This window comes from Trachypithecus francoisi, unplaced genomic scaffold, assembly GCF_009764315.1.
Source record: "Trachypithecus francoisi isolate TF-2019V2 unplaced genomic scaffold, Tfra_2.0 Lachesis_group8, whole genome shotgun sequence".
Lineage (NCBI taxonomy): Eukaryota > Metazoa > Chordata > Mammalia > Primates > Cercopithecidae > Trachypithecus > Trachypithecus francoisi.
In genome coordinates this window covers 46408040-46424592 of record NW_022681473.1, presented here as the reverse complement: position 1 = coordinate 46424592, position 16553 = coordinate 46408040, and the positions used below count along the sequence as shown (strand labels likewise).

Genomic DNA, 16553 nt, shown 5'->3' with positions numbered 1-16553 from the left:
CCTAGGAGGCAGAGATTGCAGTGAGCTGAGATCGTGCCACTGCACTCCAGCCTGGGCAACAGAGCAAGACTCTGTCTCAAAAAAAAAAAAAAAAAGAATAAAGTAAAATATTTCTTAGATAACTAAATTCTTACTATTAAGTGAACAGGATAACTAAAACTGTTAATAATTTAGAATCAACCATATATATGATAGGCGGAATAAGGTCCTCCAAAGATGTCCATATCCAACCCGTGGAACCTGTGAATATGTCACCTTACTTGGCAAAGGGACTTTTTAGATGTGATTAGTGACTCTGATCACTTGGCTAATCTTAAAAAAATTAAGGAGTCTGAGATGAAGAAATTATCCTGTATTACTGGGATGGGTCAAATCTAATCACATTGGTCCTTAAAAGTAGAGAATCTGGCCGAGTGTGATGGCTCACACCTATAATCCCAGCACTTTGGGAGGCTGAGGCGGGCGGATCACGAGGTCAGGAGATTGAGACCATCCTGGCTAACAAGGTGAAACCCCGTCTCTACTAAATATACAAAAATTAGCTGGGCATGGTGGCGGGCACCTGTAGTCCCAGCTACTCGGGAGGCTGAGGCAGGAGAATGGCGTGAACCCAGGAGGCGGAGCTTGCAGTGAGCTGAGACTGCGCCACTGCACTTGAGCCTGGGCGACAGAGCGAGACTCTGTCTCAAAAAAAAAAAAAAAAAAAAAAAAAAAGCAGAGAATCTTTCCCAGCTGTGGTCAGAGGGCGATTTGACTACAGAAGAATGGTTAGAGACATGCAACACTGCTGGCTTTGAAGACACAGAAAGGAGACCAAGAGCCCAAGAATGTGGGTGACCTCTAGAAACTGAAAAAAGCAAGGAAACAGATTATCTCCCAGAGCCTCCAGAAACAAAGGCAGTTGACAGCTAGATTTTAGCCAAGTCAAACCTCTAGTTCACTTTCTAAGCTATAGAAATTTGTGTTGGACTTCTTGCCCTACAGAATTGTAACATAGTAAATGTGTGTTTTTTAAAGCCACTAAGTTTGTGGTAGTTTGTTACAGCAGCAATAGAAAACTAATACAAGATACACTGTATTAATTTAAGCTTTCTCAGAAATTGCAGTTTATAAAGTATAGCTGAAAATCAGAAGATAAAAGAGAAAACAAGAAATTACAATTTTGCAGCTCTTTAGGACCAAAAATTAGTAGTTCAAATAATGCAGCATTTAAACTAGAGGATATGATTCTTACCATAGGTGTCCATGGAATATTTGAAATGTGGGAAAAATACATTTACATTCTTTAGTTCTTCCACAGTTAGGTCCCTGAACTTGTACTGAAAAGAGAAAAATAAGCATGGAGTAAGAATAAAGCTTATAAAAGAATAATTGCAGTTAACTTTTTTTTTTTGAGACAGAGTATCGCTCTGTTGCCCAGGTTGGAATGCAGTGGTGGGATCTCGGCTCACTGCAATCTCCATCTCCTGGGTTTAAGCGATTCTCCTGCCTCAGCCTCCCGAGTTGCTGGGATTACAGGCATGCGCCACCACGCCTGGCTAATTTTTTGTACTTTTAGTAGAGGCAGGGTTTCGCCATGTTGGTCAGGCTGGTCTCAAACTCCTGACTTCGTGATGCACAGGCCTCGGCCTCTCAAAGTGCTGTGGTTACAGGAGTGAGCTACCACGCCTGGCCTGCAGTTAACATTTAACTGACAATTTACCGTGTACTAGGCCCTGAGCTCTGAGCTTTACAAACTTGAATGGTATTTGATTTAATCTTTTTAACAACACCCCTACGAGGTAGGGAGGACTTTACAACTGCTCTATAGCAGCAGCAGAAGAAAACGAAAGCTAGAGAATCAAAGTAACTTGCTGAGTCCGATAGCAAGTTAACTAGTGAAGCCGGAGCTCAAACCCAGGACCAGGGTCTTTAATCTCTAAATCAAACTGCCTCTAAATACCTCGAGAGAGAGAAGGCAGAATGAATCACCCCTCTCACCACCATTCAAGATCCAACTGTCTTTTTGGTATGACTCATTCACTTGAGACACCTCGACTTTCCCCTCCCACCTTCCTGGCACTGCTTGCTGGGTTTCAAATGGAAAACAAAATCATGCAAGGTTTTGTAGTCAGGTGTGTGAACTGCCTCTTCATTTATCCAGATGTCTTCTCAGAGATACTAACTTGGTTGTCTTGTGGGCAAAATCATTTAAATTATTTAAGCTTATTTTCTCATCTACAAAAATAAATAATACTTACCTTTTACGCTGTGGTGAGGTTTAAATGAAAGAAAATAAGTATATTAAGAGTTTACCATTCTGAAAATGTATTTGAGACAACAGTTCCTTTTACAATGGCATCAAAAAGAATAAAATATTTAGGAATAAATGTAACAGGGTACAAAACTTCGACTCTGAAAACTACAGAACATTGTTGAAAAAAATAAAATAGAGCAAAGTAAATGGAAAGCATCCCTTGTTCATGGATTTGAAGATAGTATTGTTAAGATGACAATTTTCCTCAACAGATTCAACACAGTCCCTATCAAAAGCCCAGCTGCCCTTTTTTTTTTTTTTTTGGCAAAGATGTACAGACTCTAAAATTCATATGGAAATTCAAGGGACCCAGAATAACCAAAACAATCAGGAAAAAGAACAAACCAGCTGGTGGATTCATACTATAATCAAAAGACAGGCTATAACCAAAAGGAGAAAATAACAAGTGTTGGAGAGGATGTAAAGAAATCAGAACTCTCACACATATACCACTGCCAGTGGCAAAATGATGCAGCTGCTTTGGGAAACAGCCTGGTAGTTCTTCAAAAGATTCAACACAGAGTCAGGGTTACCACATGACTGAGCAATTCCACTTCTCGGTATATACCCAAGAAAAATGAAAACAGGTATCTACACAAAAACTTGTATACGACTGTTCATACCAGCATTGTTAATACTAGCCAAAAAGTGAAAACAGTCCAAATGTCCATTAACTAATGAATGGATAAATAAAATGTGGCATATCCATAAAATGAAATATTCAACCACAAAAAGGAATAAAGTGCTAATACATGCTACAACATGGATGAACCTTAAAAACACTATGCTAAGTGAAAGAAAACAGACATAGGAAGTGCCTGCCTCTGGTCTTGGCCAGAGCCTGTGCTTCCCAGACAAAAAAAAAAAAAGAAAACTTAAAAATAAAAGAAATGAGACACAAAGGCTACATATTTTATGATTCCATGTATATGCAATATCCTGAACCGGCAAATACATAGAAACACAAAGTAGACTGGTGGATACCTAGGATTGTGGGAGTTTGGGAGAAAATGGAAGAGGATTGCTAGAGGATTGCTAGAGTGTTTCCTCTCTCAGAGCCTTAAGCTGTTTGCCTGCAAAAAAGATACAGCTTGCCGGGCGCGGTGGCTCATGCCTGTAATCCCAGCACTTTGGGAAGCTAAGGTGGGTGGATCACCTGAAGTCAGGAGTTCGAGACTAGCCTGACCAACATGGTGAAACCCCATCTCCACTAAAAATACAAAATTAGCTGGGTGTGGTGGCAGATGCCTGTAATCCCAGCTACTTGCGAGGCTAAGGCAGGAGAATAACTTAAACCCAGGAGGCGGAGGTTGCAGTGAGCCAAGATGGTGCCACTGCACTCCAGCCTGGGCAACAAGAGCGAAACTCCATCTCAAAAAAAAAAAAAAGATATAGCTCTACTGCCTACCAACTTCAACAGGTGTGTATGAAGGTCTTACAATTAACATATGTAAAAGTGAGATAATAAACAAAATATGGCCGGGCGCGGTGGCTCAAGCCTGTAATCCCAGCACTTTGGGAGGCCGAGACGGGCGGATCACGAGGTCAGGAGATCGAGACCATCCTGGCTAACACAGTGAAACCCCGTCTCTACTAAAAAAATACAAAAAACTAGCCGGGCGTGGTGGCGGGTGCCTGTAGTCCCAGCTACTCGGGAGGCTGAGGCAGGAGAATGGCATAAACCCGGGAGGCGGAGCTTGCAGTGAGCTGAGATCTGGCCACTGCACTCCAGCCTGGGTGACAGAGTGAGACTCCGTCTCAAAAAAAAAAAAAATAAAATAAAATAAAATAAAATAAACAAAATATGTATACAACAGTAAGTACAGGCAGGAAACTACAAATTGACACAAAGAACATCTAAGTTACAGAAAGGCCTCTGGAGAAGTTGAATCCACATTTCAGCCTAGAATCTAGAATGGTATAGATTAGTGGTTAAGCCTGTAATCCCAGCACACTGGGAGGCCAAGGCAGGCAAATCACTTGAGGTCAGGAGTTCGAGAACAGACTGGCCAACATGGTGAAATCCTGTCTCAACGAAAAATACAAAAATTAGCCAGGCGTGGTGGCATGCACCTGTAATCCCAGCTACTCGGGAGGCTGAGGCAGGAGAATCATTTGAACCGGGGAGGTGGAGGTTGCAGTGAGCTGGGATCACCTCGCTGCACTCTAGCGACAGAGCCAGACTCTGTCTCAAAAAAAAAAAAAGAAAATTAGGGGGAAAAGGGAAGGTCATTCTAAGATGGGGAAGAATTTGCTAGAAGAGAAGTCTAACTATAAACAACTCGAGAGCAGGAATCGTCTTTCACTCATTGTTCTATCTCTTCACAGTACTTAGTACAGGGTATGCCTTTGATAATGTTTTTTGGATAGGAGTTAGGAAATAGGCGGATTTATATGAGTAGAGTAGACATAGAAAGTAAATATGATCCACAGCACTGAGCATCAAAACTAAGAAATGATTAGCATTAACTAAAACAGACTTGTTTAGTCTGCTGGGCAAAGTGAATCCTAGATTCAGTGCCCATGATTCAGTGTAAACAAAACTGAATGAAGTCACCTCAACTCCAAACACTACACAAATGTACAAAAGGCTGCATTGTTGTCACCTGGAATATACATATTATCAACAAATACAATTTGCTTCATTTTCCACTATTTTTTACATCCTTAAAATCACTGGAGAACATGATTATTAATAGCTATATAAGGCTACACTAGAATTGATTTAATTGCAAAACTGCTACACAAGTTTCTCAAAGGCAGCAAAAGCACTCTTCTCGGGACTTAAAAACCCAAATGTTACTATTAAATATTTCATTTGCTGTTTTGTTTTGACACCCCCCTACCTTGCCAAAAAGGACCTATTTTATCTGTCCCAAGGAAAATATTAACTTTTTTTTTTTTTGGAGACAGGGTCTCACTATGTCACCCAGGCTGGAGTGCAGTGGCACAATCAGGTGCATGCCACCATGCCTGGATAATGTTTTGGTATTTTTCATAGAGACGGGGTTTCACCATGTTGCCAAGGCTAGTCTTGAACTCTTGGACTCAAGGGATCTACCTGCTTCACCCTCCCAAAGTGCTGGGATTACAGGTGTGAGCCACCACACCGAGCCTTATTTTCACTACATATTAAACAGCGGATCTTCTTAGTGTAATATTAAGACAGATTTCATACTGGTCCTCACCACTAAAAATTCTGCATAACATTCTCTCAAGAAATGTGCCTCAAGCAGTGCCATGTGCTTAAAGGGTACAAGTACTTCACTAAAGAAGAAAGTGATCCAAGAGATTCTAAATATGGTTATAAAAATTATTAAGACTGAAAAATTGAGTTTAATAAAATTTTAAATTTGCCTGCTGTACTACAGTGTATTCAGAAGACTGATATTTCTTTTCTCTTTTTTCTGAGAGGCAGTCTCACCCTGTCACCCACAGTGCAGTGCAATGGCATGAACTCGGCTCACTGTAACCTCCATCTCCCGGGTTCAAGCAATTCTCCTGCCTCAGCCTCTTGAGTAGCTGGGATTACAGGTGCGCACCACCACACCTGGTTAATTTTTATCTTTACTAGAAACTGGGTTTCACCAAGTTGGCCAGGCTGGTCTCGAACTCCTGAGCTTAAGTGAGCCATCTGCCTCGGCCTCCCAAAGTGCTGGGATTACAGATGTGAGCCATCATGCCCAGCTTTTTTTTTTTTTTTAACTGAGTTTCGCTCTTGTTGCCCAGGCTGGAGTGCAGTGGTGCTATTTTGGCTCACTGCAACCTCCGCCTCCTGGGTTCAAGCAATTCTCCTGCCTGAGCCTCCCAAGTAGCTGGGATTACAGGCACCAGCCACCATTTCTGGCTTTTTTGTATTTTTAGTGGAGATGGGGTTTTATCATGTTGGCCAATAACTCTTGACCTCAGGTGATCCACCTGCCTCGGCCTCCCAAAGTGCTGGGATTACAGGCATGAGCCACCGCACTTGGCCCAGAAGACTGATATTTCAAGAGTATTCTTATATGACTTTGCTCAAATGTAGGACACACTGAAGAATAATAATACTTTGTAGTATCAAAGAAATTTTTAGCAGGAAGGAATCTTATAGAACAAGTCCAGTATTACTTTTTTTTTTTTTTTTGAGATGGAGTTTCACTCTTGTTGCTCAGGCTGGAGTGCAATGGTGCAATCTTGGCTCACCGCAACCTCCACCTCCCAGCTTCAAGTGATTCTCCTGCCTCAGCCTCCCAAGTAGCTGGGATTACAGGTATGCACCACCACACCCAGCTAATTTTGTATTTTTAGTAGAGACGAGGTTTCTCCATGTTGGTCAGGCTGATCTTGAACTCCTGACTTCAGGTGATCTGCCTGCCTCAGCCTCCCAAAGTGTTGAGATTACAGGTATGAGCCACCGCCGTATTAGCATTTTATGAGTGAGCAAATCTAGGTTAAGTTGCCTCTCCGACATAACTCAGCTAGAGGAGCAGAAAATAGGAATTAGGGAACTAGGTAATTTCTCTAAATGTAACACTTAATATAAATGAAGGAATATACTTATGTGGCTGGGCATGGTGGCTCACATCTGTAATCCCAGCTTTTTGGACAGTCAAGGACGGAGGATCACTTGAGGTCAGCAGTTCGAGACCAGCCTGGGCAACATAGCAAGACACTGCCTCTACAAAAATAAAAATAAAAATTGGCCAGATGTGGTGATGTTACCTGTGGTCCTAGCTACCTCCAGAAGCTGAGACAGGAGAATCACTTGAGCCCAAGAGTTTGAGGCTGCAGTAAGCTATGATAGTGCCATTGTACTCCAGCCTGGGAGATACAGCAAGACTCTTTTTTTAAAAAAAGAAAAAGCACACACTTTTTGAAGAATAATAAGTACTGGTGAATTGACCCACCCATTTACGATACAGAACTGTATGACAAAGCTTCCTGCCATAATGGAAATAATCTATACATACATTGTCCAATATGATAGCCACAAACCACATGTGGCTACTAACAATTGAAATGTGATTAGTGATTTTGTTCCTGTTTTTAAAAAAATGCTCATTTATATCTTTTGCCCAATTCTCTATTTACTGTTTGTTTGTTTTCTGTTTTTTTGAAACGGAGTCTCACTCTGTTGCCCAGGCTGGAGTGCAGTGGCACGATCTCGGCTCACCACAACCTCCACCTCCCAGGTTCAAGTGATTCTCCTGCCTCAGCCTCCTGAGTAGCTGGGACTACAGGCACAAGTCACCATGCGCAGCTAATTTTTGTATTTTTAGTAGAGACAGGGTTTCACTATGTTGGCCAGGCTGGTCTCGAATTCCTGACCTTGTGATCTGTCCACCTCAGTCTCCCAAAGTGCTGGGATTATGGGTGTGTGCCACCATGCCTGGCCTATTTATTGGTTTTAATATTGATTTGTAGGCATGCTTTATATATTTTAGATATCAACACTTTGTCAGTTATGTGTGCTACAGATAGCTTCTCTAAGTTTGTATCTTGCCTCTTCACTTTCTTTTTTAAAAAACTGAGATAGGGTCTTGCCATAACTACTGGACTCAACAGATCTGCTTGTCTTGGCCTCCCAAAGTTCTTTTTTTTTTTTTTTTTGAGACGGAGTCTCGCTCTGTCGCCCAGGCTGGAGTGCAGTGGCCGGATCTCAGCTCACTGCAAGCTCCGCCTCCCGGGTTTATGCCATTCTCCTGCCTCAGCCTCCCGAGTAGCTGGGACTATAGGCGCCCACCACCTCGCCCGGCTAGTTTTTTTTTTTTGTATTTTTTTTAGTAGAGACGGGGTTTCACCATGTTAGCCAGGATGGTCTCGATCTCCTGACCTCGTGATCCGCCCGTCTCAGCCTCCCAAAGTGCCGGGATTACAAGCTTGAGCCACCATGCCCGGCCCCAAAGTTCTGAGATTACAGGTGTGAGCCACCGTACCTGGCTGCCTCTTCACCTTCTTCACAGTGTCTTCTGTTCTTAATTTTAATATAGTTGGATTTGTCTCTTACTTGTGTATTATTTTAAAACGGTTTGCATATTCTGAGCGTATACCATTTATATTTTTAGGTTTTAAAGTTGTCTTTTACATTTAGGTCTTTAATCCACTGGAAATTTTTATGTTTGGTGTAAGGTAGGAATACAAGGTACAATTTCATTTTTCCCATGTGGATATTCACTTTTCTCTGCATTCTCCTTTCGCCAGTTATCTGCAATGTCTTCTGTTTTATATTGCATTTCCAAACATGTATGACTACGATTCTAGGCCTTTAGTCTGTTTCACTGGTTAGTCTATTCCACACCAATGCCACACTAAATTTTACTTGCCAGTACTGATATTTGGTAGAGCAAGTCCTCAAATCTATCATCTATTCTTTCTTTCTTCTTCTTCTTCTTTTTTTTTTTTGAGACACAGTATTGCTCTGTGGCTCAGGCTGGGGTGCAGTGGTGCATTCTCAGCTCACTGCAACCTCTGCCTCCTGGGTTCAAGCGATTCTCCTGCCTCAGCCTCCCAAGTGGCTGGGGCTACAGGTGCCCACCACCACGCCCAGTTTTTATATTTTTTAGTGGAGAGGAGGTTTCACCATGTTGGCCAGGCTGGTCTCGAACTCCTGACCTCAAGTGACCCACCCACCTCAGCCTCCCAAGTGCTGGGATGACAGGCGTGGGGCACCGCGCCCAGCCCTCATATCTATTCTTTTTCCATAATAATGTCAAGGTTATCCTTGGCCTTCTGCTCTTCTACATGAATTTTAGAATCAGTTTGAAGTTTCCAAGAACTGCATTGACCCTATAGATCAATTTGGGGAGAACTGACAATCTTCACATCTACGAAATTGGGATATCTATTTAATAAGATTTTTTACTTTCTCCATAGTTGCTTAATTTTTTAATGTACTGATCATTTCTCCATCGATTTTTCCACAACAAAATTATTTCTTAAGTTTTTAAAAATTTTAAATTCATTTATTTTGTATTTTTTTGAGATGGAGTCTCCCTCTGTTGCCCAGGCTGGAGTGCAATGGCACAACCTGGGGTTACTGCAAACTCTGCCTCTCAGGTTCAAGCGATTCTCCTGCTTCAGCCTCCCAAGTAGGTGGGATTACAGGTGTGTGCCACCATGCCTGGCTTATTTTTTTGTATTTTTAGTAGAGATGGGGTTTCACCATGTTGGACAGGCTGATCTCAAACTCCTGGCCTCAGGTGACCCACATGCCTTGGCCTCCCAAAGTGTTGGGATTACAGGCATGAGCCACAGCGCCTGGCCTTAAATTTATTTCTATGTTTTAGAGACAGGGTCTCGTCCTATCTCCCAGGCTGGCAAGCAGTGACACAATCATAGCTCTCTGCATACTCAAACTCCAGGGCTCAAGCTGTTCTCCTGCCTCAGCCTCTCAATTAGCGGGGACTACAGGCATGAGTAACCGTGCCCAGATTAAAACTATTTCTAGATATTAAATGATATTATTTACCTACTGCAATGAATGGTCAGGGAACCTCAAATATTTGCTGGACTGACTTGTTTCTGATTGGTTTCCTTAATTTATACGGCCAACAAATACTTATTAATAATAAGCTACCCCAGCATGGCCAATATGATGAAACCTCATCTCTACTAATAATACAAAAAAAAAAAAAAAAAATTAGCCAGGACCCAGAATAGCTTGAACCCAGAAGGCGGGGATTGCAGTGAGCAGAGATCGGGCCACTGCACTTCAGCCTGGCTGACAGAGCGAGACTCCGTCGAAGAAGAAGAGGAGGAAGAGGAGGAGGAAGAAGAGGAAGAGGAGGAAGAGGAAGAAGAAGAGGAAGAGGAAGAAAGAAGAGGAAGAAAGAAGGAAGAAGGAAGAAGAAGAAGAAGAAGGAAGAAGGAAGAAGAAGAAGAAGAAGAAGAAGAAGAAGAAAGAAGAAGTAGTTATCTATGTGCCAGACTCTATGCTATGCACTGACGGAAAAAAGAAAGTCCTCTACTATTCTACTCTCACCCTTGAAAAAACCATTGTCTCTCTTCTTTTCCTTCATTCCAGTTCCACCAAAAATATGTTCTATGCTTGAATCTTAACTTGAACAATTCTTCCCATCGGACAATCCATCATCCTCTGCACATTAAAACTTGAATGGTTCTTTTAATTTCATGTGCTCTGAAGAGGAGACAGAAAGCGTAGTAATCATAAGCATTACGATACTTCTCTTCCTACAAGATCTGCACCTGTCGCAGTAGATAAATTCATTCAAGTCACTTATATAAACAATTTCAATCTTAGGGCTTCAAAACCTCCCACGGATATGTAAACTGCCCCAACAAGGAAAGAAGCAAGTATAACAAAAATGGCATAAACTATGGTTTCCGCATTAGGAAGTCTTAAGACGCATTAAGAATTACTTAAGGCCGGGTACGGTGGTTCATACCTGTAATTCCACCACTTTGGGAGGCTCAGGCGGGTGGATCACTTGAGGTCAGGAGTTCAAGACCAGACTGGCCAACATGGGGAAAATCCATCTCTACTAAAATACAAAAATTAGCCAGGCATGGTGGCGTGCGCCTGTAGTCCCAGCTACTTGGGAGGCTGAGGCACGAGAATCGGCTTGAACCTGGGAGGTGGAGGTTGCAGTGAGCCGAGATCGCGCCACTGCACTCCAGCCTGGGCGACAGAGCAAGACTCTGTCAAAGAAAAAAAAAAAAAAAACCTTAACTAGGAAACTGGTGAAAACTAGTTTTCTTTTTTTTTTTTTTTTGAGGCGGAGTCTCGCTCTGTCGCCCGGACTGGAGTGCAGTGGCCGGATCTCAGCTCACTGCAAGCTCCGCCTCCCGGGTTTACGCCATTCTCCTGCCTCAGCCTCCCGAGTAGCTGGGACTACAGGCGCCCGCCGCCTCGCCCGGCTAGTTTTTTTGTATTTTTAGTAGAGACAGGGTTTCACCGTGTTCGCCAGGATGGTCTCGATCTCCTGACCTCGTGATCCGCCCGTCTCAGCCTCCCAAAGTGCTGGGATTACAGGCTTGAGCCACCGCGCCCGGCAAAACTAGTTTTCTTAACTAGAAAATTGGTGGTGATTTCCTCAGATTGTACACCGGAAACTCAGGCTAGTCAGGTCTCGGAAATATAGGTCAGATTTCCAGGTCGGCCCGCCTACTCCCCAACCTTCCAACATTAAGATCTCTCCAGGGCCTTCAAGCTCTGTCTTCACCCCTAAATCTACTCAGGTCTTTCATTCACATAACAGTTATTCAGTACTTATGTTGTCAAACACAGTGGCTAGATGAAGGGAATACAAAAGCACAATCTTTGCAGTCAAAGGGGCTCACAGCAAGAGTAAGGTTTGTAAATACATAATTACTCCACAATGTGATAATCGATATCTTTGAAAACAGAAGGGTTGATTCAATCTTCCAGGGAGTGACTGAGTTGGGTCTTACAAAGGATGAGCTTTGCAATTCAAGAAAAAAGAAAAAAAAGGCAGACCATTTCAGCAGACAGAAAGGCGTGGTTAGGCGTGTGCTGCGAGCTGTTTGAGGTCAGTGAAGCTGGGGGTATGAGGAGGGCTCGCACCAGGTGGAGGTTGGGAAACCTCGGAGTTGCGGGAGAAATCAGAATCCAGGTCCCCTCAGGCACCCTGGGGCCGCTCCCCATAGTCAGCTGCCCCCGCTCCAAGCCCCACTACAAGCCGGGAAACGCAAAACGGAGGCAACCTGTCCAAAGGCAGAGGAACCCCCCCCAAAACCCTGAGGACCCAGACCTGGCCCTGCGGACTGCCCGCACCTTGCCAAGCAGCCGTCTCAGGCCCTCGCAGTCGAACTCCATCTCCAGCCCGGTCCCGAGCCAGATCCCACGACCCCAGCCTTGGGGCCTTGTTCCGGACTTGCTGCAGGACGGAAACCGCTGAGGACCAAACTTCCCGGCGGTCCAAGGCTCCGCCTCTTCCTTGACTGAAAACTCCACCCGCATTCAAAGCACGGGTTCAGCCGCGGCTGCGCCCGGAATCCGAGGTACCTGCTTCTTGACCCCGGAGTGGGCAAGTGACGAGGGCACGGCCAGAAATGCGTTGGTGTCAAGGAAACCACGACCCATCTTCCTGGATGGAAACTTGGGGACACTTATGAAGAGAAGACTAGGAAGGACCGGAGTAGAATCTCTAAAGGAGGTAGAAGCAACACGCGGTGTTCTTGAAGAGTTTTCAGACAGATGTGTTAAATTCCGCAGTGTATCAGGAAAGAGCAAGACCGAAAAATTGCAGTTGAATTTAGGAAGGAGGCGGTAATGGAATTTCAGAAGCAAAATTTCAGGGAGTAGAAAGGAGAAAAAAAGTCAGGAGGATCCTTGTCGGAGAAGCGGAGCCACAGCATCAGGGTGGCGCAGCACGGGGCGAGGGGTTGCTTTTTAATATTTTTAGGGGTGCCATAACAATGTTGGTGGTCAAAGAGAGGAGACAGCCAGGTGAACGAAAAAGTTGGAAAACAAGAGAGGAGGGAGGTGGGTGAATAAGGTGATTTGGAGAAGGTGGGCGAAGAAGAGATGCAGGGTACAGTAATTTTCTGGTATTATTTGATCTCCTTGACCCGTGACTGACTTACCTTCCCTGTATCCGTGGCATGAGCCACTGAAGCGAAAAGTCAGGAGCTGGATATTGTAATTGTCAAGAGGTTGGGCGTATAGGAGAGAGATTGTATTTATAGGAAGATCTGAAGGGAGCGTTGCCCTGACTCAGGAGAAGCAGCTGAAAAGCTGGAAGGAACATTCATTCAGAAAGTATTTATTGAGCATCTACTACTTGCCAGCTACTTTTCCAGGTCTCAGGATACAGCAGTGAACAAAATACACTCAGATAGCTGCTGTCTTAAGGGTGTCATTCCTTTATTAGCAGAGGGAGAGCAAAACAATAAATGTAATAAGTAAATTATTCAGCGTGTCAGAAGGTTGATTATATGTTGTGGAGAATAAATTCATAAAAGGGTAAGGAGATTGGGGTAGTTCTGAGGGGTGAGGGAGTAAGTGTTACGAATCAGAGTGCAGACAAAGCAGAAGCCTAAGACAGGCATGTGCAGAGGGAGGCCCAACACAGCAAGAAGGCCAGTGTGGCTGGAGTAGAATGAAGTAAGACAGGAGTAGAGACAAGGAGGCTAAGTCAGGAAAACAAGAGGGAGGAACAAATGGTTTAGAGAAGTGAGTCTTTTAGTGTGATCTCCAGACCTGCAGCCTCAGATGCTGGAAGTTGTTGGAAGTGCAGAGTCTGCCGGGCGCGGTGGCTCACGCCTGTCATTCCAGCACTTTGGGAAGCCGAGGCGGGCGGATCACGAGGTCAGGAGATCGAGACCATCATGACTAACACAGTGAAACCCCGCCCGTACTAAAAATACAGAAAATTAGCCGGGCGTGGTGACAGGCGCCTGTAGTCCCAGCTACTCAGGAGGCTGAGGCAGGAGAATGGCGTGAAACCAGGAGGCGGAGCTTGCAGTGAGCCGAGATGGCGCCACTGCACTCCAGCCTGGGCCACAGGGCCAGACTCCGTCTCAAAAAAAAAAAGAAGTGCAAAGTCTAAGACCTCACCCCAGCTTTATTCAATCACAGACTCTGGGGTTGGGGACCAGCAGTTCTCTTTTTTTTTTTTTTTTTTTTTTTTTTTTTTTTTGAGGCGGAGTCTCGCTCTGTCTCCCGGACTGGAGTGCAGTGGCCGGATCTCAGCTCACTGCAAGCTCCGCCTCCGGGTTTACGCCATTCTCCTGCCTCAGCCTCCCGAGTAGCTGGGACTACAGGTGCCCGCCGCCTCGCCCGGCTAGTTTTTTTGTATTTTTAGTAGAGACGGGGTTTCACCGTGTTCGCCAGGATGGTCTCGATCTCCTGACCTCGTGATCCGCCCGTCTCGGCCTCCCAAAGTGCTGGGATTACAGGCTTGAGCCACCGCGCCCGGCCCAGCAGTTCTCTTTTAACAAGTCTTCCAGATGATTCTGATGGGTGATGAAATCCAAGAACCACGTGGGGCTTTGTAGACAATTGTAAGGATTCTGGCCTGTCCATGCCCTCCAGCCAGAGACCATCAGGAACACACCTGTACTTAAACAAGTTGAGTTCATTATTAATAGTTCTTGCAGTGAGGAAGCAGGTGTTGTGGAGAACCAGTGGGACAGCTTGGTGAGAGAGAGAACCTATTACAGAATTTGGGCGATTTGCAGGAGGGCTCAAGAAAGCCAGGCTTCACCCTGGATTGGGTGCTGTCAGGAAGCAGGGACGTTTCTGAGACTATCTGAATCAGTATTGTCTGTAAGATGGACAGACTAGAATGACGATAAAGCTATACTTGGTAAAGAAGCAGCAGTCACTCATAATAGAGAAGAACATTTTTATATTTCATGGCTTGCAGTGACCTTGCTCTGTCTCTTAGACAAAATTTTGAAATGGCCTCATTGTGTCTCACTTTTTTTAGTCTGACTGACCTTGTCTCATGTTGGTGTTCTGTGAGATTATGTCCCACAGAAGAATAACTGGGCCAAGCTGTGAGCATCAGTCCAGCTTCTAACAACCCTGAAGTCTAGCTGTGTCAGACCAGCTCTCAGATGTCAGGGCCTGCCTCTTCCTTTCTCAGGCTTTTAATCTGGGAGAAAGAGAAAGCCACTGGGAGGTTTCGAACAGAACAGTGACATGATGTGACTGAGTTTTAAAAAAATATTAATAACTCTGCGGTGTTGTGAAGAGGCAGCAGTATGGGGCAAGAGTAGGCCAGAAGACAACGTAGGAGGAAGATTACAGAGAAAAGTTGTTAGAAGGGCTGTTAAGTGCATCTCAGCCAGATCTAACCAACCTTGAAACAGAACTGCCAGGGGCTGCAAGTTCTAATAGATCCTGCCAGAAATCCGTGTTATAAGGAAAAAAATACCCATTAGCAGCAAGGCCAGGGCAAGATTGTTCCATCTTTTATGAAAGAGTCTTTTATGGAAGAGGCCTTCCAGCCAAACCTTCAATTCTCTTCTGGTCTAGTCACTATACACACTTTATGCCAGATAGAGTGTGAGTGAATGTGTGTGTATGTGTGAGTAGTGTTTCCTTTGTGAAGGGTACATTGCTAAGAGTTTTATGTGCTTTAACTCTGTTCATCTTCTAAGACCCTATGACCTGGATAGAATTATTACCTCAGTTTTACTGATAAGAAAACTGTGGTTTATTGTTATATTACCTATTTTCCATGTTTCTGAGATTCTGTTGAATAAGAGATATATTAATGATAGCTTTTGGGGGGAGAAGAAGACTACAAAATTAAACACATACTGACTTTAACACACCTATTTCAAAAGAACTTAAATGTGAAATATAGGATATGTGTATAATTGTCTCCATTTTACAGATTGGAAAACCAAAGACTAAGGTTAAGTTACTGCAGAAGATGATGTCAAAGACTATCTTCCTAAGCTGTGTGTTATACTGCCTCTCACTGTGTGTGAAATTGTGATGACACTTTGTGATTAATAATAGTCTAGGAAACCAGCCAGATGTGGTGGCTCATGCCTGTAATCCCAGGACGTTGGAACGCCCAGGCGGGCGTATCACCTGAGGTCAGGAGTTCAAGACCAGCCTGGCCAACATGGCGAAACCTCATCTTTGCTAAAAATACAAAAATTAGCGGGGCGTGGTGGCAGGCACCTGTAATCTCAGCTATTTAGGAGGCTGAGGCAGGGAGAACTGCTTGAATCTGGGAGGCGGAGGTTGCAGTGAGCCGAAATCTTGCCACTGCATTCTAGCCTGGGCAACAGAGTGAGATTCCATCAAAAAAAAAAAAAGTCTACAAAAGTCTGAATTATGTGCCTAGATTGCTATGCAGTTATAAGAGAAAGGCTGTATAGTACAGACATTGGCTTTTTTTTTTTAAGCCTCTCCCTTGACTTCCATCCTGACCACCAGGCTACCCTCATCTCCCGAAACTGGTGCTGTTAGATCCTATAATCCAATTAGATTGAAACATTCACTCTTCCCCAAGTACATTGTGTTCTTCCTTGCCTCATGCCTTACCTGCCAGGAGTATTTTATTATACTGTTGTACCTGTCTACCTCCATTTCCACTCCTCTTTCTGTCCTCAAATACTGTAAGGCCCTGGCAAATAGGGGTTGAATCTCATTCATCTCTATATTCCCAGTGCCTAGTATAATTATTGAATAGTGTAATTATTGAAGCTATAGACCTGCCCCTGTATACATAGCCACGTATACAGTTTGTTTTGTGTCCAATTTCTGGAATGTTTGTAGATTTACTGAAGTGTTCTAGACCCCAGGCATCGTTGGTGGGAGCATAATTTGCTA

General features: G+C 44.0%; 1 protein-coding gene across 7 annotated transcripts in view; it reads right to left on the bottom strand.

Annotated features, from left to right (window-relative positions):
• UEVLD (UEV and lactate/malate dehyrogenase domains) overlaps nt 1-12187 on the bottom strand; it is a 76838-nt gene extending 64651 nt beyond the window's left edge. For 4 of the 7 annotated variants that reach the window (XR_004436197.1, XM_033207695.1, XM_033207693.1 and 1 more), the window contains exons 1-2: nt 12030-12187; nt 1235-1319 (exon numbers count right to left, since the gene is read on the bottom strand). Coding sequence is in view for 3 of the 7 variants with exons in the window: in XM_033207695.1 (XP_033063586.1) it covers nt 1235-1319; nt 12030-12071 (127 nt within the window). In the remaining 4 variants the exon portion in view is untranslated. Of the gene's footprint in view, nt 1-1234; nt 1320-12029 lie in introns of those variants that run through there. The other 3 variants (XM_033207698.1, XM_033207696.1, XM_033207697.1) reach the window with 3 other exon arrangements.
• Nucleotides 12188-16553: the final 4366 nt, after the last annotated feature.